Below are 24050 nucleotides of genomic sequence, written 5' to 3'. Positions count from 1 at the left end.
TTCGTTAAGGAAAAGTCTGTCAGCGCAGTTGGTTTTAAATCTCAGCTGGGTACTGCAGAGAAGTACCGCAGATCTTTCCATATTATTTTGGCTCTCCACTTCCACAACAGCATTAAACTTTGGCAGGCAGGGGATTTGTATCAATCATTTCAGCAGAGATCTCGGGGTGCAGAATCAGCCTTTTGCTTGTGTGGCTAGGATTAGTAAGACACTGCTGAGATCATCATGTATATGTTTCACAGCCAAAACAGCTATTAGTATTAAACAAGAAAAAAAAAGAAGAGCTGTTGTCCACAGTGTATATCCCTTTAAAAAGGACCCTAGGCTTATTTCGGAGGTAGTTTTAAAGAGGATGACCATCGCAAAGAACCTCTACTGATAAATTGCTGCTTAAAAAGTTTTCAACTGCATGGAAGTCCTAACAGGTCACAACAATTGTAAACAATGTCAGATCGAGCAACACACTCGCTCTTCCACAAAGTCACCTTAAAGCTTTCCAGTTAGTCTGTTCTGAATTCTTAGGTTACCCGACAACTAGCGTTCCTACCCAAGCTGGATGGAAGGATAAAAATCTCTAGTGAAGGGTATCTGTGGTACGCAGAAGATCTCTATAATCAGGTCACTGTTGTGCAACAAGCTTCACATTCAGCAGTTGGCATTAGTAAGATCAAACCTGTAAAGAACTAAGCGCAGCCTGGGTGGGTGTCTGCCTGTGGAACCACATTCCGCAGCAAAGGGTAATACTTCACTGTCCCACTGAGTTCAAATAAAAACAAGTTTCTCCTTGCAACTTGGACAGGCAGATAAGATTTGGACCCCCGTGTAAAATCAATGTGTATCTGTCAGATGTGATGCTGATGCCTTGTCATTCGTGTATATAAAAATATTGCTAAACCAAACAGGTAAAAATGCAGACAATAAACAGAGCATGTTATTTACAATACAGAGACCAACAGTGTGGTAAAACAGAGAGAACGTTATAAGGAACATTTTAAATCAAGTTTAAGTGACTTTTATAAATGTGATGTCCATTTTGCTGTAAACCCAAGTAATTTGCATTTGCTTTGTGCTAACTTCCCAGAAGAACATAATTGAAGTTCCAGTGGAATCTCACTAGTGCTCGCAGACTAACAAGCTTGCAAAGCAAAGAGCTACCACAAAAATAAAAACTGTTCTGTTGATCTATTTAGACAAGTTTAGTTTTAGACTACTTTTAACATTCTAACCAGTATCACAACTAATGAAAATGGTGGACTTCTGGCGATTTCAGACCTCACTAGTGTTTAGTTTTCCAAAGAACAAAGTGTGAATTTGACATTCGACCGTATCGCAGTGCAGACAGCCACTGTGACCGTGACCACCCTTTATAAAGGACACCATCCAACGACGCAGCCCGTGGTCCAACCCTCCACGCGTGGCTGTGGGCAACTCCTATGCCAATTCACAGGGAACTCAACAAGTCAAGTCTTGCAGGGACGATGCCTCAGCTCTCTCCCAGATATAAGATTTATTGGCTCACTTGGAGGGCTCTCCCAGTTTGAGAATAGTGTCATACTATTCGCTGAAAGCAAACATTTTATAAAGAAAACAGGGCTTAGTAATTGGAAACAAGACCAAAATATTCTCCGCTGTATTCCCTGGATTATGAAGAAGTCCTTTTCAATATAGTAAAAATCTGCTGAGGCTGCTTCCTTTTCCTTCTCATCTGCTACGGCTATATAGACAAGAGACCCAAATTAGCAAGACAGTTAACTATGCACTTGATTTTAAAATGTAATAGTCCCAAGTAAGTAAGATCCAGTCTTAAACATACACAACTCATACCGGGCGCCTTGTGCAGTCAGGTCATGCTGAACACATTTTCTAGCTAAAAAGCAATATTCTTGCCAGCTAATTACTTTATCTGCAGTTTTACAGCACCAGCCTTAAGTGAGGTTACTGCGTGTACACCCGAGGATGTTACATTAGAAGTTACCTCACAGTAACTAGTTCCCAGAAGTCATAGGAGAACAATTATTCTACATTTGGCATTTTATGCTCTGTGCTCCTAAGAGAAGACCTGTTCATACAGCTCCTAGCACACCAACGCTCTACTGTCTTCTGCCAGGCTCCAAACACTACCATCACTTTACAGTCTCTACATAAAGTGCTTTTCTATGCATCTTTCCTAACAAGCTATTGCTCCTGAAAGGTTCCTTTCTCCTCGCTCACCAGGTATATTTCGTAAAAAAATGCATAGTGTAAAGGGCAGAGGAGGAAGAAGAATGTTTCTGGCTTCTGAAAACGTGCCACATCTATCAGAGATTCTACTAAAATCGATGGTATCTGTCTTCTGCCCCAAAATCCACTTCCCTGATTCTCCATTCAAATAAAACTTCACTCAAGCCAAGCAAAATAAAAAATACCAGTCATGCATTATTATGAAGTGAACCATGAACATACCATACCTGCTAGTATTACTTGTAGCTGCACGGATAAAGGCTAGACTGTTATTTTAATATTATTACTAAGCTTATTGAATTTACACTTGTAAAACAAAAGAACTCAGAAAAGCCAACTACACGAGAACCTCAGTTTAAACAACAGTCCTGGAAAGTTTGAAGCTTTGGCTGCCTTTTTGACTTTTTATACAGGCCTCCACCCAGCATTTCACCAGTGCTGTAATTAAACAGAGTAGAGGAGAAATTGCAGCCCCATCTTCTCAGAGGGTGGGTCTTGTATTGAACATGTGGTCATCTTATCTTAAAAGTCACTCTGGTAATTCCTTTGTTTGTATACCGAGAGTCTCCTTGTTTTAACATTAAAAACCTGCTACAGAGAAACGCTTTAAATTTAAAACCTTCTGTTCATAAAGGCTCTAAATTGTATTTAAAATTGTGTTCAGGCACCTGGCAAGAGATCAGATGTTTCTGTAAATGGACTTGGGCCATGTGGCTGCAAGAAGTAACAACCCGAACAAGTTGTGCTGTTGTCATTACAGGTCACGCCACCTTTTCATGTTCTTGGAAGATAAAGGAAGAGGAAATACAAGCTCATGTATTTAAAGAATGAGAAAATGTAGGCATGTCTCTCTCAAAGACCTGAAGGAATGCGATTAGAAATAAAGCAACTCTTCCTATAACATATTTTGATTTGGATCCACCAGCTTTTGCACCTTATCAGTCTTTCCTGATATTTCACAGATTATGCTTAGATTTCAGAACATGCTTCTAATTATTAGGCGTGCCTAACTCCCCCGGCATTTTCTAGCTACAGTTCTAGGCCTTAAAAACTTCTACTTTCTGATAGGGGTGGCATGTTTGCCTTTTAATAAAAAGAGCTCCATTTAATTCAATGGAATTCACTCTACACACACACAAAAAAAAAAAAAAAAGACATTTTTAAAATGACCAGAATCTCAAACGTGTATATAAAACAGCTCTTTAAGTTCAACATTTTTGTTTTGGGAACACCACAGGAAAACAAACAAACACACACACACACCTGGCAGAACTGATGATTTAAATCCGAGCTCCAAAGAAACATAATTGATTCATTGAGCCATGAACAAACTGGCCCACACTTGTGATGGACGAGTCCTGATCTTGAATTCCCCTGCCAGCTTTCCACAGACTTTTAAGGGAAATAGCAAGTGTACAGAAGTTAGTAATTTTATTGAGATATATCCTGTGTTCCATGGCATTTCTACACTCTTTTGGGGGGGAAAAAAAAATTCAGACGATAAAATTTCAACACCAAATTCCTTTGGTGTCTACATCCCATGGTATTTTTAAAAATCTCAGTCAGGGTAGATAAGGGAAAAGCAGTGCAGAGAAATCAAATTCTTCAAACATAAGTTAGCAATTTGCAAGTAAGTTCCCAATGCATTACATTAACACATTTGTGCTTTTGACAATAGATGTAAAAACTCTCCCCAGAATAAAAAGAGTTCAGTTGGGAATTAACTGAAAATACGTATTTTAAATCAATTTCCCTTGCTGTCTTAAGCAAAAGAATCTGTTAAACCGTCCTAATAAGAAATAGTTTGATTTCTAAAACAGCATTATTAAATAGCATGTCTGTCAAACTGTCATTTTACTCAACAGCTGAGCTGACCTACCCAGTAATGTAATATGCACCACATCATTGTGAGTGAAACAATTGGATAAAAGTTAGCCCTTTAAATGTGTACATTTTGACTGAGCTTTTTATATTCAAGATTTAGCCTCTAATAAAAAGTAGATCCCTTAAAAACCTCTGCATTTAACTTCCTTACGCATTATTAACAAACAATTAAAATACAAGGTATGTATTTTGGAGATACATAATTCTCTACTAGCTGACCAGTTTGGGTAGCACAGTACATAGAGGTATACTGCCATTGGAGTCGGATGTTAAATTAGCTCTCAGCTTGTTCGCTACTCCAACTACAGGAGGCAACTTGGAACCTATTCCTGTGAAAGAACTTGTATAGCTAGAAATCCGTTTATTGGAGGTTTTATCAGTGCTGGGTGGTTTGGGCGTTCGTTTACAAATCCAAGGGTGCCTTAAAGCTTGACTTGGAGTCATGCGTGCGGAAGGATCCCAGCTGAGACATTCTTTTAAGAACTCTATGAACAAGGGATCGTCGCAGCCTTTCAGTGCCGTCACCCAGTCTTTGTTCCCTGGAGCGCCTCGTATTTTACCCCGGCGCGATCGACTCCCATTAAGGGTCACTCTTCCATCTGCATGCGTAGTTACAGTGCAGTAGCGAGGATGACCCTTAGAGTTGATGAAGTTCTTGGCTCGCTTGGATTGATCCAAAAGCTTCTGAGGTGGCATTCCAAGAAGTTCCATCATACAAGCCAGTTGGTCTCCCTCATCCTCTCCAGGAAAAAGAGGATATCCAGTCAATAGCTCCACCAGAATACAGCCAAAACTCCACATGTCTATGGGCATCCCATAGCGACTTCCCAGAATTACCTCTGGTGCCCGATAAAATCGAGACTGAATATATGTGTAGACTCTTTGGTGCTCAAAACAGCTGGACCCAAAATCTATAACTTTGATTCCACTCCTCCCTTGCTGTTTTAGGAGGATATTTTCTGGCTTCAAGTCACAGTGTATGATTTTGTTTCTAAAAAGGGCATCCAAACACTGCAGTATAGAGTGAGCAAACTTGCGTACCAGTTGGATACTGAAGCCCTGAAACTTATTTCTTTTAATCAGCTCATACAGGTTCATACTCAAGAGTTCAAAGGTCATACAGATGTGGTTCCGAAAGGTGAAGCTTTCCAGCATGTGAATAACATTCATACTGCCCGTTTTATCCTGCTTCTTCAGATGCTCCAGAATCCGGATTTCTTCTGCTGCTTGGCGATGGAATCTCTTTTCATTGCGAACCATCTTTAAGGCTAAGTGCTGGTGGAGTTTGTGATCGTAGACTTTAGCAACTTGTCCAAAACTGCCCTTGCCAATGATTTTGAGTACTTCATACCGGTAAGCAAGATGGTCATGGGGCACGTGAATGTAGCTGCCTTGGTCATCGTCATAACCTCCATTGTTGGGACCACCAATTACTCCTTGTCTCTTTTTTGCAGCTGGACCCACAAAGTAAATTTCAGAAAAATTAAATATCTCTTGCTGCTCATAGGCAGATAACTGATGCTTGTACTGTTTGACAGCTTGTTCTGGAGCTTGGGAAATGGCTTTATGTGCTTTTGAGGAACTACCACCACCTTTAGAAGTGCTTATGCTCTCTATACTTTTATCTTTTGTCAGGGAAGGAAGAGATCTTTCTGAACCAGTAATTCCTGCAGACTGAAGAGTGCTACTCCTTCTGTTGCCAGAGTCCTCAAATAATTGCTCCACTTTGACCTGACTTCCAGTCAGAGAGTGATCCTTCATTGCGAGTTTGTTGCTAGAAACCTACAGATGGAAAAATAAAAAAATAAGCTTCACTTTATCTTTTAAAGCACAGACTAAGAATAAAATCAATACCACAGTATTGGTACCAAAACAAAAACAGTAACATCATCGGGTGTTGCATTTCTATTAGGCACAAATATAAAATGCTGGACCTAAACTAACTCAAGTTACAAGCATAGTTATAGAAGGGTACACAAAGAGACTGCAATTTACTGAAACAAGCACTTACACAAATGTAGTGTATTTTTAAGTCCATAAAGGGTAAACCCTAGACAGTCAAACGCTCAAGCAAGGACACAATACCTATCTCTACTGGTATGCACGTAGTCAGCAAACAGCCGGGGCACAGCTATGTTTAGCTTTAAATGTGGGTGCAGCAAACACAACCAACGACAGATGCAACTAGCACCTGTCTGAAACATGCAACATAACATGAATGTGCAGAGAAGTGTTAGGAATATTGCAAAGACAAGTGTGCCAAAGGAGACAAAGAAACGACAGCAAGTGACATAAGGCTGGGGGAACCAAGCTGAACAAGAGCAAAAGGATGACAGAGCAAGACAAGATAAACCATACTTTTTTTTTTTTTTAAATTGATGGTTTTTCTTTGAAGGGGAAAATACCGTCATATCCACAACTCATTTTAAAATCATGATAGCTGCACAACTATCTTAAGACAGACTTGGAAGCTTTGAATAATGAAGAATCTCTCTTACTCCAACTCTGTTGGCAGTAGTCTGTAACCACTGCCTCTTACTGCCATTTGTTAAAATATTTACATCTGAAATGAACGCATAGAAGGTGAGAAAAGCACTGTGAAATTTTTCAAGCCTGTCATTTTTACAAATTATTAAATACACAACTCCCTGAAGTTCAGCTCCTTACTTGAACAGCAGTTATTGCCCTTTTCTACTCACTGACGCTCCATGCTGATAGACAGCAGAGAGGTGTTGTCTTATCCTGTGCAACACTGAAGAAGCCATGACTAGAGTAGCAACATCTGTTTTCCATTTTGTCCTTTCATCTAAAAATAAAGATTTGAGACACATGCCAAACCGAATCCCTGAAAACCAAAATAACTACACAGGAATCAAACAAAAAATATAAATAAACCTGCAGATCCACAGCAATAAAACCAAATTCCTTTTTAGTTACATACAATCCAACATCTCGGCACAGTCAGTAAATAAGGGAAGTGAACGTTCTCGCCAAAAACAACTCCACACATCTCTCTTAAGACTCTGTTGGTGCTGCCTTGAAACGTTAACTCTTGCTCACAAGCCCCCCCAAAATGGGCATTTCCTGCAGAAGTCAGTCCTTATCAATGGTGACCAGGGGCCATCGGATATATCCTACCAAGTTCCACTACTCTCAGTCCTATCAACCGAAAAATACAGTGTCCTGTAAGAGACACGCCTTTCCAGAAAGTCTTAAATAAAAAAAAACAAAGCCCAACCCTGGTAACTTGGAATAAATGCCTTTTTCTCGGAGTCTGGCTGGACCTCCAAGATAAGAATGACCTGTTTTCAGAACTGGCTAAAAGACTATTCAGTCCAGCAGACTCAAACAGTAAGTTTACAAATAAACAGTGAACATAAGCACAGAACAAGGTTCACACTCATTTGTTTTCTGAAGTTTTCTGAAAGGGGGGGCAGGAGAGAGGGGGAAAAACCAAACCAAAACAAGCCTGTCCTTCTACAGTAGAAGTCTTATTTTCACTTTTGCAATCAAAACTCGATATTCTTCCTACACGGGTTTCAATTGTATGCACAACAGAAGCAGCTTTTTATCACTGTGACTTCAGAATAGACACAACTGCATCTTTGCAGACAACCACCCTGACGCCGAACATTGCCATGGCAGTTTGTACCAGCAGGGCTCTGTGGAGCAGCCTTCTCTAGCTGGACGAATGAATTAAGCACCAAGACTTCAAAATGCGCAACATGATAAAGTGTGAAAGCCTTGCAAACAGCGCTACATCTAAATATTCTCTATTCAGGAGCAATAGCAACTCTGCTAATGATGTTTGTGGCAAACATTTGAATCCCTAAATAAACACGGAATTCATGATTCCGTTTATCCTGGAACTATTTCTTAATGAAGAAACTACAGCTTTAGATCTCAAACCCGACTCAACAGTAGCAAGGACTAAATTTTCATTCTTAGAGGACTACCAAAATCACTTGCCGCGTGACGGTCAGGCACAAATACAGATCAATCTTAAGTTGAACTCAGGAGAGCTGCACTTAAAGTCAGATGACTTCTGGGTAACATCAGCTTGCTTTCAACAGCTTTCTTTTACAAATCACAGGCTGCACAGGTTTTGTTTTATTGATAAAGTGCTATTAGCAGCCAAGAAATTAGACTGACAACACAAGTGGCACCCTGTTGAAGATTTTCACATACTTACAAAACTTCATTTTAATTGAGAAGGAAACAGTTAACCCAGTTCCTACACAATTGCTTTTGCAAAAGTGCATCAGTTATTTTCTGAATACTGAATTAAACAAACTCAATTAAAGCCATATATTCTCAAAGCAGAGATATTTATGTTCTCTTATAGCTAAGATGAAAAGAATGGACAGCTGCAGACACTAGAATTTTTCAATTCTCATGTAACATTACATCGTAATACAAAAGTCTTGCAAGAAGGAAACCAAATATCACTTAACGCCAGATACTTTCCCATTAAAATTGAGCATCGTGATTTTCATCCTTGCATGCTTCATCCCAGTTCCTGCTCGCAAGATACCACTAAGGTTGTATTTCTTTGATGTGTCATTATGGCAAAACTAGGCATTTTATAGTCCTTAATCTTGCCTTAAGAAGTTAACAGGCTTGACGGACAAAATACAGATGAAAAATAAGATACATCAGGGAAACAAAATATTCATAGAGTTATATTTGTATTTAACCGGATAGTTCCATTCTATGGATTTCTCTTCAGTTATGAACAACTGTAGTTACACTACAACTTAAACACTGCAGTTTAAGAGTTCGCACCTCCCTGCAAAAAAACAACCCACTACTCTTCAAACTCCGCTACTCAACAAATCTCTACATTTCTTCTGCTCTCCACATTTCTTCCGCTCTCCCTCAATGTTGCCAAAAACCAGACCCATGCTGCTGAGTTTGCTCAGTGAACAGCACAGACCACATTAATTATTAATATCTGTTACAATAAATTCTCACAAGGTCATGATTTTCAAATGCATCTTACTCAGTGAAATGTCTTTTTTCACATTTTAAAGAGTATTTTTTTTAAGCTCAAGCTCCTTCACTTCTGCCAGAATTCGACAAGAGGCAAAACAAATTTATAAACCATACAAAGGTCAGATCACTGTACAGCTAAACATGACCACCACTGCTCAGTTGAAGCAAGTTAAGGAAAGATCTTGTAACTCCACATCTGCTGAGGAAACACAGCACTTACATAGAAGCATGTTAACACCTTCAGTCTATAAAGACCTATTTTGCTAGCAAACGTAGTGGCAGATAATGCCAAAGTTTTCGGAGGAGAAAGATACTTTTGTAAGATGTTTGGCAGCCATGCAAACCCACACTGCTCCTTCTGCTATTTCTAAGTTCTTATCTTTGGAATTTTCATGAGGGAAACTAAAATGGAAACGTGCAAGAGTTAAAGCAAAGCATGTGTGGATTTACATACTTATCAACATACAAGGTGACATGGCAGAATACTTCAACCGTTGGTAAAATAATTTTCTTGATTAAAACATGAGCTGAGGATAGTAAGATAGGATTTCTGAGGCTGCCTAGCAAGTTCTACATTGAACACAATACCACATCGCTTATATGCTTAGTAAAAGCAATAATGTTAATAAGCCACTACAAAGCTGCAACATCCCACTTTTTAAATTTACTCTCTGTAGTGAGATACCTAACTCCTTGACAGTTTTCACTGCCACAAAACACAACTTGGTGAAGACCCAGACAACTTTTAAATACTCACATTAGATCTTCCAAGGGAAGGAAGTCCTGAGGGGCTGTGTTCTTCATTTGTAGACTCTTGGTACCTAATCTGATCTATCCTCATATAGGAGTCATATAATCCATCTCCAAACCTGGCTGGAAATGTCCCATATACAAACCAGTTAGTCACACCGATTCACGTTGATACAGACAGAGACAAACGCTGAAACGCATCTCACTTAGCCCATTTTAGTCTGTAAGATCATCCGTTCTTGTTCGTTTTTTAAATGATCTTTAGAATTTAACTATGATTATATTTTAATACCACAACAGAGTGCAAAGCTCTTGGGAATCTTAATTTGTGATACTTTTAATTTAGAGCTTCTCTTTTTTTAATCAACTTTTGCACTGCAAATATATCCTCAAGAAACATTAACCAACATACTCCCCAGTTTCCCTTAAGCAGGATAATCCCGAACTAGCCTTGTTGAGAGCAACAACAGAAAACGAGCATGCACTTAAATACTTGATAGGACTATCCTTTAAAGTAGGTTATCCTTTAAAAATGATATGTGGGCATTACAGTTAGCAGATTTGCTGCGGGGGGGGGGGAAACTTCGCGTCGGTTTGCAGAGTAACTGGCAAATACTGTTAAAGAACTTAAAATTGCAACGTTTAACGCGACCGACTCCGCACCGGGGCTCGGCACTTCTGCGAACGGGAGAAACCGAGGGGGGAGCGGGGCGAGGCGGGCTCCCCGGCCAGCCCCGGCCCTCCGCCCCGCGCTCGCCCGCCGGCCCTCCCCCAGGCCGCGGCACCGCTCCCCGCGGGACCCCCGTGGCCGCCGCCGGGTCGCAGCGGGGAGGGCCCGGCGGCCGCCTCAGCCCTCTCCCGCCCGGCCCGGCCCCGCGGCCGCCCCTCACCTGCGCCGAGGGGCGCCTCCGGCTTCCTGCCCAGCAGCATCGTGGCGGGGGGGGGCGGCCCCCATCCCCCGCCGGGCCCCGCTCCGCCGCCTGCCCGCGCTCCGCCGTCCAGCGCTGCCGCGGCGGGCGGCGAGGCTCCGGTCAGGCTGCGGCCGCCCGCCACTGGCCCGGCCGTTGCCACGGGAACGGTCCCCCGCCCGCCCGCCCGCCGCCGGGCGGCGCCTGCGCAGTGGCGGCGCGGGGGAGGCGGGAGGGCCGGGCCGGGGTACGGGGCCTGGCCGCCCGCCGGCCTCCCCGGGCAGGGGAACGGGGCCGGGGCCGGCTGACAACCGGGAGCGCCCCCTCCTCACAAAATGGCGTCACATTTTTAAATCCGTATCCAAAACCTTTGGGTTTCATTGCCCGTTTCTCGTCCCTCTCCCCGCTCAGCGTGCCTCCCGGTGCCCCCCGCCGCGGGGGACCCTCACAGAACAAAGCACAAGCGTTTGGGAAGGGCGAAAGGCTCCATTAGGATAAAACCCGCAACAACCGCGGGCTCGGGCGCTCCGCGCCTCCGGAGGTCTCACGGCGATCGCCTCCCTCGCGTGGAGGAGGCCCAGGCGCACCGGAGGGGTGACCTTCGGCCCTCGCACCGCGCCGGGCGCAGGGGCGGTGGGCGCGGGGGGACCGGGCCGGGCCGGGCGGTCTGAGCGAGACCGCGGGGAGGCGGTTTCCACCCGGACGCTTTTGTACCGCGGGACGGCGCCATGGCGGCTGCCGCGGCCTGAGGGGAGCGCGGCACCGGCCGGGGCGCGGGCCCGCCATGTTCTCCAGGGCGTTCCGGGTGAGATCCAACACCGCCATCAAGGGGACCGATCGGTGAGTGCCGGGCCGGGGCCGGAGCCCCCCGCGACGCCGAGGCGGGAGGCCCGGAGGCCGCGCTCCGCTGAGGGGAGCGGCTCAATCGCGCCTCCCGCGCTGGGCCTGTCCCGCCGCGGCCCGGCGGTGTTGGCCTGAAATCGCCGCGGTTCGGCGTCGGTCTCGGTGCCGCGCAGGAGGCGGCGAGGGCAGCGGCGGTGCGAGCGGCGGTCTCCCGGGCTGCGGCGGCTCTGCCCCCGCAGAGATACGGGCTTGGGGCAGGCAGGGAGCCGTGGCTGCTTTCACCTTGCATTTGTGATAAACGTGGACTACCGGTCTGAATACGAAACGCACTTTTCGCTTGAAGGTGCTGCGTTAATTGAACTGGATTTAAATGAATGGTTATGTCGAGGCCTAGCTGATCCTTCTTTACTTTTATGTTCTTGTGTAGCGATGCTAGGCTGACTTGCCGATCTTTTAGATTCACTTGACACGTCTGTGAATGACAAACCCACCTTGTGCCGGTCACCGTGTCTTTAACATCAACTAAAACTGGGGGGAGAGGGAAATCTGGCTGCACCCCCGTCCCTCCGTGCCGGAGCTGTGGGAGTCTGTAGGTGACAGGCTGGGCTGAGCAAGTCCCAGATTTGTGCTCAGGAGCTCAGAGCAGTAATGAAAACACAGTGGAAAACAGAGGCAAAGACAGCAACAGGAGCTGTAAGCAGATGTTTAAGGAAGAATACGAGCAGGGCAAGCATATTTGGCCTTTTCCCAGTATTCTTCCAGCATGCAACACTCTTATTTGTAAACTTGGCCACAAACGCTTCAAATTATCTTCTGTGAAAAAGTGGGAATCTCATGAACAGCCAACAAAATAGTAACCATGGATCTAGGAATTATTTTGAGGGATGGTCTAAACAGCTTTGTAACACATTTGTGATTTTATTATTACAGGAGAAAACTACGAACAGATGTTGCAGCAGCTTTTCCTAACCTTAGTGCTGAACAATTGACTGAGTTTATTCCAAACAAGGAAGAGCTTAATGTCATCAAAATACACTCTCACAAAGGGGAGGCCATCACTGTTTACATGAATAACAGGAACCCAATACTGTTTGAAATTGAGAAAGCTCTGTATCCAACAGGTATGGCGAGTAGACAAGAATAATCCTGCTTTACTTACTGGGCACCAGCCTTTCCCCAAAAGATTTCCTTGTGTCTGTCTTAAGTATTTATCCTATCACTATAGTATCGGTATACGTCATAATCTTTAATGCATTTATTCTACCAACATCTTTGTGAAATCAGTGGCATTTCTGGATTCTTTCTGCAAAAAAGGAAATTCAGGTGCCGAGGGGTTAGAAACCAGGAAACAAGTCTTTTAAGTCACAGTTTAGCATCTTAGCTCCTTTTCTCTCTTTTGTCCACTGCAAGGTGTAATTCCAAGAAGCATGATGTCCACTTCCAGGCAGCCCTAGAATTAGGCAATGAATTGCTCTGATATGCTATGCTTTTATTTTTCCCATACCCAGCAATTCTTCCCTGTTGGAGTAGCATTTTCGCTCTAAGTGTCCTTGATTTAAGGAAAATAATGCAAACATTTATCTATATCATTTATAACAATTCACAGGAGCTTGAATAAGCTAGCAGTTTATTTTTCTCTATCACATCTACTAGTTACTGTAGGATTGTTCTGATTTCTTGATTACCCAAGTAACAGGAGAGTGTTTAGTTGTGGTTAGCATTGTACTGCTTAGTCTTAAAGATGGGAAGAAGCAACAGCTAGAGAAGTTTTTAATGACACATCTTTAAATTTGGTTGTGTTTTGGGACAGTGTACACGCTGTGGGTCTACCCAGATCTTCTCCCTGCTTTTTCAACATGGCCCCCTGTGCTACAGAGACTAGCAGGAGGAGCAGGTAAGAGGACTAGAACTTTGTCACATTGCATTGCAAAAAGGAGTTGCCTTCAGGGCTTTTTTGATGTTATCTTTCCCAGTGGCAAAAATGTACCTGAAACAAAAAATGAAAAAGTATAAAGAATAACTACTCATAAAGTAATTCATGGTGATGTCCTAAAAAGGAAAATAAATTAGCTGTAAAAAAGTTTGTGAATGAAACAAAGTAGGTTAAGCTGTTTAAATGCAGTAACCTGTTCCATTTGGGAGTCTCAGATTTGGAAATATCTTCTCAGGGTGATCAGCAACTCTGAACTGGGACACAGAACTGCCTTTGGTGCCATTGGTCTGCCTTTTTTATAACTTCCCTTGAGTAGCTGAGTTCCTTTGCTGCCACCCTGCTTCCTGTCAATTCAGAGGTGAACTAGCTTATCCTATGGATAAGAAGTGAGTTTATGTTGGAACCTACAATTGTAGTCACTGTCAAGTAAATTGTGGACTGTGCAGGTGAGGTTGGATTTGAATTCCTGGATTACTGGCTTTACCACCTAATTATGGATCAAGGCTAACAAGAAAGGAGTCTATTCTCTGGAACCTGCTTTGGATGCAGTTCAGACTCGTGAGAATCAGGTCTTTATAAACTTTAAATTGCAGAACTGCTCAACCAGAAAAAGATTAAATTGCAGCCACTGCAGCCTTAGTCTGTAAATGGAAGTGTACGTGTAGGAAGAGGCGTCTTTTTTCCATTACATAGTATCTAAAGTAGAACACAAGTCCCTTTGTTTACTTTGTTTGCTTTTGGGGAAATAAAGTGCTTGAATGTGTAGCTGTGATAGACATCTGAGCAGGCCTTGCTGCTGGCTTGTAGTGACCTAGTTTCTGGGAAAAAAAGTCTTGCTAATGGGGGAAGGACATGGATGAAAAGAGGGCTGCAGGTCATTCATCTCCCATGGCAACCAGGCTACCTCTGGGTACGATCCAAAGATAAGAAGCTGGCCACCGAGACAATGGCCAACAAAGGCAGAGGGAGAGGTAGAGCCACATCTCAGAAAGAAGAGGAAAGGCATGAGACTATCCAGTGCTGCAGACCTGGAGGGAGGGAGCAGATTTAGGAAGCATTCAGTTACAAAGAGAAGCAGCAATGTAGTGCTATTCGTGGTATCTGTTCCGTGAATTCAAGTATCTACTGTCTGCCCTGGTTATTTACATAATACACACATGTTACTTGCCCTGTCACGTTAAGGTCTTTATGTGATTTCTGTCCTCAGAGATGTGGAGCCTTTGTTGCAATTGCAGAGTTCATTCTAGATTTGCTGAAAGTAGTTGTGACAGTGAATGGGAGGAAAAATATTGTTGGCTTCTTCAGCATACACATTAAATCTATGATGCTGAGAAAAAACTGAGATGGCTTCAAAACCAAACCATGGAACACAGGTCAGTCCATGAGACTGCAAGCTCTAGACAATTATAGCTGCTATGAGGGAGAGCAGATGCTCTTTACGTAATTTGGTGATGACATACATGTGGTATGGAAAACTGTTCTTTACTCACATGCCAGTCTATTCATCCCGGGTATGGAAAGCAGAAGGAAGCACACAACAAGGTGTACTGTTTCTGTCCAGATTAGCAAGGAGGCAGTTAAGGCTGCTTCCTCATGCTGAGGAGAGTTCACAGCTGAGTGCAGCTATTGTGTCAGATCAACAGGGGGGTTGGGTCCGCAGTGGCAAATTTTAGGCAATTCTCTCTTCAGGGAGAGAGCTGCTGGGATAACCTGCCCTTGGCACAGGGAAGAGTACATCAGACACAGCTCCTTGTTCCTTTCTCTTTCCATGTCATTAATGAAGAGTAATCCTCTCTAGGCTGGGAGCTCATACCTTTCTGTTAAAAACAGTACTCCCTTCGGGCCTGACAGGGCAAGGGGCTGAGCATGCTTAGCTCTTCTGCCATTTTTTGGAATGTGCCCGGCACCCCTGTGAATTGGATCCCTTACTCCACAGGGTGGTAGCGAGAAGTGCTGCCTTACTAGGAGAAACAGAGAATCATGTTTTATCTGGCATGTGCTCAGCTATTAACAGGCTTCTGTTTTTGCTGAGTAATAGGAGGGATGGGGGTGGAGGAGTCTTTCATTGAGACATGGATGTGCTTTATTCTTTTCTTCAGATCTGATGCTGCCAGGAGTTGTAGTGCCATCTTCTGGCTTTCCTCAAGTGGAGCGGGGCACACTCTGTGCTGTCACCCTCTTGGGAAACAGGTACGGAGGATATCTTTTCTTAGAAAGTAAAAATGAAATGAAGCTATTTTTTACGGGAAGACTCTGGGGGTTTTGAGGAAATAAAAGCAGAATTGTTCTCATGCATTTGATGCACTGTGGACCTAAACAATGGAAAATACAGCAGAAAAAAAATCCACTTAAGTTTCTGGGTTAGGGAGCTCAGCTGGGCAGCTTTGCAAATTGGTTCTTTTGGACCTGTGGGGGCACAACTGGTAGATTTGTTTTGAAACAGAGTAATTTTTTTAACAAAAGATTGTATTCTACACAGTTGTCTTTTTGTCTATGAGGAAATTCAGAGTGAGGGAGCAGTGCTAAAGCTGTTGGTTTTTTCCCTCCACTGGTAGTCTCTTTTGGCAGTGCATACGATTCTTGTACTTTATTAAAGTGAAGAATGTGTCACTGCACAACCTTCACTTCAGTATCACAGCTGCACATATCCTTGGGGTTCTTTGGAAGACTTTATATACCAGAAAGATAACCAGAAAATACCTAGATGCTTTTAAAAAAAGTGGGTTGTAAAGAAAAAGGACATCATAAACGAAATTCAGTATATCACAATGGCACAGTCTGTCTTTCTCCAAGTAGCACAGTGTATTTGTGCTGTCCTGCTGAAATACTCCCTTCTTTTCCCAGAGCTCCAGTAGCAGTTGCGGTTGCTGCTCTGTCCACTGCGGAGATGCTGGCTGCTGGAATGAAGGGGAAGGGCTTTGCTGTGTTGCATACTTACATGGATCACCTCTGGTGGGTATATTGCCAGGCATTTGGTAAAATGTGTAACAAGTCTCATGTGTTTGCTAAAATCAAATTCTGTGCCCCAGTAAGCTTAATCAGTCAGTTCAGCATACTGAGGTATTTGGGTACAGTTCAGATATGACCATTATTAAGGTTTCAGCTACATGTTTTTGATGATCACACTTTTCTGACAGAAGCAGGTGTCTGTCCTGATATCTATCCATTATACACATATTGGAAATAGATATATAAAATTATTCACTTGATTCAGTTCCTTCAACCTGAGAGTAATTATTACAGAAATGAAGCTAGAACATCCCTGTTACTCTGATTTTAGAAAATCTTCTTGTTCTATAAAAAGTGAACTTTGCATCATTTTTGCTTAAAAATGGTCAACTGTGCCAGTCTCAACCAAATAAATGAGTTGCTCTGCATTTGGATTCAACTACTCTGCTCAGTTTTAAATTAAGATTCATGGGGGGAACATAAAGTTTATGGAAGATAAGTTAAAAAGAAATTCTGTAGTTTTGAGAATGTGGAAGAAGATCCATGCAACTGCCAGTGCCTTTTATCAGGGTGACATTTGTTCATTGTCCTATGGGTTTCAAAGCAGTAAACAGAAAGCTATGTTATGCTCTTTCTTCCTTTTATAGGGAATGTGGTGACAAATCTTATCCTCCTACCTTAGCTCCCTTGGTAACAGATTCTGCTGAGAGGGAGAGTGCTGAAGATGAGGAAGAGATGGAGGGGAAAGAGCCTGTCATCAGCTTCTCCGCTGACCGATTGCAGCATGTGGATGTTGGTGATTTGAGCCTGAAGGAGCAAGAGAGTTGTGCAATACTGATGGGAAAGGAGGAACTCAATGAGAACAGAGCTGCAGAAACAGCTGAAGATGCCAACACAGAGGTTCAGCAGGAAGCTGAAGACAGTAGGACTCCGCAAGGTATTTTTGCATACAAATGAGACCAAACTGTGTCCCTGTGGTTTGCTGAAGCTCATACCCACGATCTAGATTACTGTGCATTCTGGACAGCTCACTGCGAGAATGGGGTAGAGACAGTTCTGTGTGATCTGAAAGTCAGTGTGAAAGAAGCGAGTGCTGTGTTCTGAAAGACAGGCTACTCACAGCTTACTTGTCCTTTTTTTCCCTGCAGAGCAAATGGATGCATTGTTTAGTCAGTGCTTTTTTCATGCCTTAAAATGCAAAGTAAAGAAGTCAGATCTCCCTCTGCTCACCAGCACATTTCTACGCTGCCATATGTTCTCATGCTGGTATGTGGTAAGAATGTCTTTGGATTTGTATGCTGGGACTTTGGCTTTAAAACTGTGGAGATCAAGTGTGATATTTAGGATGAAGTTTTTAACTCAAAAGTAAAATTCAGTCCTTATCTAAGGTTATCTAAGATTATGCTCACTTATTACATCAAATACTTTGATGTAAGGATTGTCCAGACCAGGATATGCACTTGGTAGCTAACTTGAGTTGGCTGACATTTGTTTCAAGATTGCTTAGTCACTTAAGTGGCTGTTTGCCTACCCACAGAAAGATCAGCATTAGTTTCACTCATCACGTTCTGTTTATTAGCTTGTTTGAAGTAATTCTTTCTCTATGTGGTTCGTATTTCCACTGTTAAAAAACTTATAGCATAAGTAGCAAGATTTAAGAAGAAATGAAGGGTGACTTATAACTAAAGAACTTTTAAAAAATCCATTTATAGCCCTGCTGGACAACAACTGGACATAAAGAAATCAAGCTATAAGAAGGTGAGATTTTTCTGTTGGTTTTTGGATTAATTTAAATAAGAAATGGAAGGAGATAAAAAGTTTGAAGTCAAAATTGTTCAAGTTAGTTAAACAGCCAAAAAAAACCCTAGAAGCTGTTCTTAAAAGCCAAGTTCTTTTTCTTAACTTGGGATCCTGTGGGATCCAGGGAGAAAAGAAATTGTCCTGAAAGCATAAGCATTGATCTGCTTTCGATGCAGCTAATGCTATCTGCCACTATATACCATGATAGCTGTTCAAGGGTTCTGATCTTGTTGGACAGTGCAGTTACTTGCAAGAAGAGGCCATTCCTTTTCTAAAGCTGTTAATGAACAAAAGCGAAGAGAAAGGAGACGATATATCCCTGTTGTGTAGATGACAAGAAAAGACAAAGTGCATTGCCAGATCCCACAGTAGTCCATGTGAGATGTACTGTGATTTGGCTAAGAAGGTCACAGAGCAAACAGATGGTAGACCTGCAAAAGGAACACTTGTTTACTCTGTTTTAGAGCCAGACAGAGGCACTCAGTGCTCCTTAGCCATTGCTGTGTTTAGAGAAGCAAAGGTGTGGGGTGTGTGTTTTTTTGTTTTTTAAAGAAGTTTTTCTGATTTGGCAAATAATTGGGGCAGTCAGAAACACACAAACAGGAATTTAAAATGCTTGACTCCACATTTCTGATTGTTGCTTCCTTCAGTTCTCTAAGTTCCTGCAACGTATGCAGCACCAGAAGATCTTACAAGTGAAGGAGCTGAACAAAGGTGTGGAGAGCATCGTGGAAGTGGACTGGAAACATCCAGAGTATGTAGAATATTGTAGTCTTTTAAAGAGTTGGTAGTCTCTGAAGGAAGGGCGTGGAATCTGCTACTTCCAGCTCTATTACCTATACTCTGCTTGAATTCCTGTTCTGAATAGCTGTAGCAGCCTTCATTTCCTAATCTTAATATGCTGTGGAGGGGTTTTATACCCTGCTTCTATACAACATTACTTATATTCCCTGCTCTTGTAAAGTTCTTCCAGGTAAACTATATTCTTCCTTCTTTACTCAGTGGCACTGAGCATGTTTAAAGACTAACGACAGTGTCGTGATTTCCACCTTTCCTTTCTTCTTAGTTGTGCATTCATCCATAGAACTTAAGATCAGAAGGGACTTCTATATGATCTGAAAGTTGCATGTGGCTCTTTATCCTTGTAGTGGGTGTACAAATTTTCCAGAGAAACAGCTTTGAAAATGTTAAGGAGGATTCAATTAATTGCAATTTGTTGCAGTGTTACAATGACAAATTTCTGGCTTCCAGTTTGGATGCTAATAAGAGTCATAGTATTAAGCTTGTTAGCAGTCACTAAAAAGCACATTCCTTTAACAGTGTCTTGATAGTTTGCGTGGGCTTCTTTGTTGTTGTTGGGAGAAGGGAGGCAAGAAGGTTTGAAACCCATCAGGCAGTTTTCCATCTATTTAACAGTGGCTATAATGGAATGACTGTTTTATGCCCTTCCAGTTTAAGCAGGTCTCCCCCTCCCCATTCCATCTATGTGCTGGGACAACTCATTTTTCAGCTTTGAAGTGAACTTACCTGTCTAAACAATAACTCCAATAAAAAGATGACACTGCTGCTGAATAAATGCTCATGAAACTACAGTCTCAGAATGTCATATAGGATCAAATCAAGCACTTTGCAAAATCAGAAGCCAAAGTTACAATCTCAAAAAATTAAAAAAAAAGCTGCTGTCTTTTCCATTACACATATTGATTTACACAAATACTCTTACCCTTTCGGTTACTTATTACCTGATTCCTCTATATCGGTGTTTCCATTATCTTTCTAAGGATTAGCAGTTACCTCACATCAAGAACATCCTACCTGTTCCTTCTGCATATCAGCACATTAGCTCTCCCTTGGAATTTCCCGGCAGGCCTGAGGCTTCCTGTTCTATAACATCTCCTTGGCAACTAATGGAGCGGAGACTGTTTCTGTAGATACATGCATATCTTCTCTTCTGCATTTGGAAAGAAGCAGAATTACTTTGACTTTTTGCATTAACTTTTTCCCCATTATACTTGGCCTTATCATTAGGAGACAGGATAAACTCAGTTTGTCAATTCTCTTACTTTCAAGCACAGAATCTGCAGCTCTGGTCACTGAAATGAGACTCCAGCTCCTGCACTGATATGGTTCTTACCCTTCTCTTCCAGAACTGTCTTTTATCAGTGACCACTAAAGAATCATTTCAGCTTTTAAATGTACATTTGTGGAGAGTGCAGTTGGATTTTTTTATAATTTAATTCTAGGGATTCTACAGAATAGGACTGCATCCTTTGAATTATGGCAGTTGTCTCTAATTACAAGAGTCAAATACTTAGAACAGCTGGAGAGATTTACTTTTTCCCCAACATACAGGGCTTTACTCAGAGTGAAAAGTGTTTAATATCACCTGAGTTTAGGTGCTTATTTATATGTATCTTTGAAATGTGTACAAGGACAAATTTAGTAATCGCAGCCAATGCTTCAAAATACTGTTCTTTCCTGTAATGTCCTTTCATGTCCTTTAATCCTTTCATGTCCTTTAATCCATAGACACAGGCCCCCACTGCAATGGAATGCATTTGGAGGAACTATGCTATACAACAGACCAGAAAGCTTTTTGCACAACTCTGTTAGGTTTTAGTTTCTCGGTGAAATGGAAGTGATAAGTTTCAATCCTTTTCACCCTCACTAAATAATTCTCATTTCAGCATTAAAGCATTTGCAGTACCTGAAGGATTTTCTTCAGCCTCTGCTGCCCAAGATAGCAAGAGCGAAGACAGAGAACAAGTGTACCATGCTCCTGAAATCATTCCACTTTATGGGGTCTCAACAAAAATGATCCCACTCTTTCAGGAATCTGGACACAGGTAAGCACTAGAAAAGTACAACAAAACTGTTGTTACGTGAAGAGAGAGACTAACAAACCTACGCTACTCCCATTTTGTTAGCCCTCATGGGGAGGGCCCTGCAATGCTGTCAGGAAAGGTGATAGGAATCAAGAATATATTCAAAGGGAAGAAAGATACGAGGCTGTGACAACGGCATTCAGCAAGTACTCATATCACTTCTCCCACAGCTAAGGAGGTGATAGCTCAAGTGTCAAAACTGATACATTTTACTTGGATTGTCTTAATTTGCCATTGGATAAGGCATATTCTGCCCACCCACAGTATGGTTTACTGAAAAGAGGATGCCCAAGAACTCACTTGCCTCCTTGTGCCCTAATCTTGTCTGTTTTGATGTAGTTTAGATAGCACTCAGTGGCAGCCTTTCTTCAACTGAGCACTTTTGTACAAGTTATCCACAGTCCCCTGAAGTTAGGGGTGCCATTGGGGTCATCCTCCCAAAACAGGCTCTCAGAACCAAGGGTTTTAGAGTCTCTGTAACTACTGCTGTGAGCCTTTTATCTGGTATACAGCAGCTGAGGTAACAAGAAATCACTCCCTAGCAGATGTATTTCAGTATTGAGCTGTTTCTACCAAATGTAGTCAGGGTAGTTGCTCTCTTCTGTCTTAGTGACAGAACCCAACACCTAATTACGTAAAGTAATGAGTTTTCTTTCTCTTTAGAAAAGGCAGCATCCTCTCAAGCAGTGAGGTGAGAAACATCATCATTAACTATGTGAAGACTAATGAGTTGGTTGATGAAACAAACAAAAAGTAAGTAGACAAGGAAGTTGTCCTACTCTGCTTCCACAGGAGATGCTGAAGTTAGAGGAAAAAAGTGAACTTGTTTGCTTCTAATGCGTGTTTTTGTTTTGTAGCTTCGTAAAGGTGAATGCCATTCTGTGCGACTGCCTGTTAGATAAATCGGAACAAGATGAAATCTCAAACCTTAAATGGGATGACCTCTTGAGCAGGTGACTCTTTTCCCAATATAGTGTTTCAGTATTACACAGGTTTATTGCATGCAACTCAAAGCCACATGTTATTGGAGCTAAGTTGTAACTTCCGACTGGTAATACAACAAAAAATATCCAGAGACCTTCACTTGAAGAATCTCTGTTCTTCACCATTTAACAAGCATCTAGCATTAACTATGGTTGTTGGGGTTTTTTTGTTTACCTGCTAACCACTTATCAGGGAAAGCTTCCTAAACAAAGAGTGCCTGGTTCTGTGTATAATCTGTATGTACGTATTTATAAAGCCATCCTTTGCAATAGATAGCTGAACATGCCCTTTTTACGCAATGGTAGTCAATCCTCCTGCTCTTTATGTGCAGCACAGCTTCTGCATTTATAACCTAAACCCACCTTTTAGATCCAAGAGGCCTGAGTATCTGACAAAAGACCATTTTTTCCATATACTGAAAAACTTTGCCTAAATGTCCCCAATGTCTTACTTGCCTTGAGCTTCTTCGTCACACAATGCTTCTGAGGCACCTTCAGCAACTTCTTTTACTTCTGAAGCCAAGTTTGCTTGTGGGACAATAACACAGTTTATGCTGAATTTTAAACTGAAGTTGCTTCACCGATCTGTGAACAATACAACTGAACAGTAGCGTAAAGACAAAATTAAAGGTTTTCCTCTACAAGAACCAGTTTATAAAATTTTACCAGTAACAATCTAAGCTATAATTTTTGCGAGTCAGTACGCTAGCTTTCTTTTTAGCCAGTCTCTTTCTTTAAATAATAGCTAGGATGCAAATCTTTGCATGAGAGAATCATGCATTATCTTCTTAAGATACAAATTCTTCTCACACACAGAATCTTGGCTTTCATGTAGTCTCAAACCTGTGAGAAAAGCACAGTTAACATCAGCCTTGCTGTACTATATAGACTAATTGGATGTATAAACTTTGTTCAGGTGCCTTGAACGACTGCAGCCCTTACACCAGGTGACATTTTTTGGACAAGAACCTATTGTGAGGAAGGGAAACATTGAGCCCATCGATATAACCATAGCACTGAGATCATATAATAAGAAGGTAAAAAGAGAACTAAAATTATGGGGTTTTGAGCAGAAGCCCAGATTCTGAGAGCAGCTTTGGCAGCTCATTTTTCTGGGATGAATGGGACATGACTTGCTAATACCTACAGCAGTGATGTTTGCAATAATTATTAAAACCTATAGGTGACAATTATCAAGAACCTTGAGCTCTATGGCCTAGACCCACAGTGTGTGGCCAACGTTCTGCAACAAAAAGTACAGGCCAGTGCCACCATCACCCCAGTACCAGGAACAAAAGACAGAGTTCAGGTCCAGATCCAAGGCAACCAAATCCATCATCTAGCCAAGATGCTGCTAGGTAAGTCTATTCTGGAACTGGGATGGGACTGGTTACAGCAAGATACGGATTTTAATACTTGAGCTCTGAATATTTACCTGAAGTGAACTCTTGGTTATGTTGCAGAAGAATACCAGCTACCTCGGAAATACATTCAAGGCCTTGAGAAGGCTCCAAAGCTTGGCCGGAAGAAGTGAGAGAAAAATCTACTGTAAGAGTTACTCAGATCTCATTATTTATAGAAGTGTTCTGCCGACAAATCGAGGATAATGTACAGGCCCTATTCATTCAAAAATGAGTCCTGGATATTTACAAGGTCTAGGATTCACCCCAATAATAATACTGCTCCAGCTGTTAATTTTTCATAAAAATAAAAAGCTGAATAAAACCCCTAGCATCATCCTTTTCCATATATTTTCTAGAAGTTCCTCATGGTGCACTGGTTTTCTGGCTACGGTGGCTTTTGGCTAGTTTAACATTCCTGCTTTGCATCTCTAGCAAAGGCATGGTAAGAGAACCTCCACCAAAATGTAAGCAAAGTACATTCAACTCATTGTCCTGGA

General features: G+C 42.2%; 2 protein-coding genes across 7 annotated transcripts; one reads left to right on the top strand and one right to left on the bottom strand.

The window, feature by feature from the left end:
- Nucleotides 1–3406: 3406 nt before the first annotated feature.
- Nucleotides 3407–10890, bottom strand: DYRK3 (dual specificity tyrosine phosphorylation regulated kinase 3). Of its 3 annotated transcripts, none has more exons than XM_075174384.1 (3): nt 10740–10890; nt 9857–9968; nt 3407–5886 (listed from the first exon to the last, which is right to left on the bottom strand). In XM_075174384.1, exons 1-3 carry the CDS (start codon nt 10802–10804, stop codon nt 4315–4317), a joined length of 1749 nt encoding a protein of 582 aa, XP_075030485.1. In that variant the 5' UTR covers nt 10805–10890; the 3' UTR covers nt 3407–4314. The 3 variants fall into 3 exon arrangements, with proteins under 3 accessions (XP_075030485.1, XP_075030483.1, XP_075030484.1); XM_075174382.1 differs by having other exon boundaries at nt 9857–9972; nt 10740–10879; XM_075174383.1 differs by lacking the exons at nt 9857–9968; nt 10740–10890 and adding an exon at nt 7046–7462.
- A 491-nt stretch (nt 10891–11381) lies between these two features.
- On the top strand, nt 11382–23875 carry EIF2D (eukaryotic translation initiation factor 2D). 4 transcript variants are annotated; one of them, XM_075174388.1, is made up of 16 exons: nt 11462–11597; nt 12531–12721; nt 13411–13494; nt 14741–14906; nt 15633–15723; nt 16378–16485; nt 17130–17419; nt 17631–17748; nt 18195–18240; nt 18933–19036; nt 20970–21128; nt 21831–21920; nt 22025–22120; nt 23067–23187; nt 23334–23508; nt 23614–23875. In XM_075174388.1, the coding sequence occupies exons 5-16, from the start codon at nt 15638–15640 to the stop codon at nt 23682–23684; spliced, it is 1464 nt and encodes a 487-aa protein (XP_075030489.1). In that variant the 5' UTR covers nt 11462–11597; nt 12531–12721; nt 13411–13494; nt 14741–14906; nt 15633–15637; the 3' UTR covers nt 23685–23875. The 4 variants fall into 4 exon arrangements, with proteins under 4 accessions (XP_075030487.1, XP_075030489.1, XP_075030488.1 ...); XM_075174386.1 differs by lacking the exon at nt 14741–14906 and having other exon boundaries at nt 11382–11597; XM_075174387.1 differs by lacking the exons at nt 11462–11597; nt 14741–14906 and adding an exon at nt 11767–11943.
- The last annotated feature ends 175 nt before the right edge of the window (nt 23876–24050 follow it).

The sequence above is a fragment of the Calonectris borealis genome, chromosome 26 (assembly GCF_964195595.1).
Source record: "Calonectris borealis chromosome 26, bCalBor7.hap1.2, whole genome shotgun sequence".
Lineage (NCBI taxonomy): Eukaryota > Metazoa > Chordata > Aves > Procellariiformes > Procellariidae > Calonectris > Calonectris borealis.
Note: the sequence above shows the minus strand (reverse complement) of the source record. Positions and strands in the feature narration are given on the sequence as shown.

Bases quoted from the DNA above. Each gene is read 5' to 3' on its own strand.
- DYRK3 (XM_075174384.1), bottom strand. From the start codon at position 10,804: ATGGGGGCCGCCCCCCCCCGCCACGATGCTGCTGGGCAGGAAGCCGGA. The intron at 9,969-10,739 runs GTGAGGGGCGGC...ATTTCCAGCCAG, and splicing joins GGAGGCGCCCCTCGGCGCAG to GTTTGGAGATGGATTATATG. The intron at 5,887-9,856 runs GTGAGTATTTAA...TTCCATCTGTAG, and splicing joins CTTCCCTTGGAAGATCTAAT to GTTTCTAGCAACAAACTCGC.
- EIF2D (XM_075174386.1), top strand. From the start codon at position 11,542: ATGTTCTCCAGGGCGTTCCGGGTGAGATCCAACACCGCCATCAAGGGG. The intron at 17,420-17,630 runs GTATTTTTGCAT...TTTTCCCTGCAG, and splicing joins AGACAGTAGGACTCCGCAAG to AGCAAATGGATGCATTGTTT. The intron at 17,749-18,194 runs GTATGTGGTAAG...ATCCATTTATAG, and splicing joins TGCCATATGTTCTCATGCTG to CCCTGCTGGACAACAACTGG.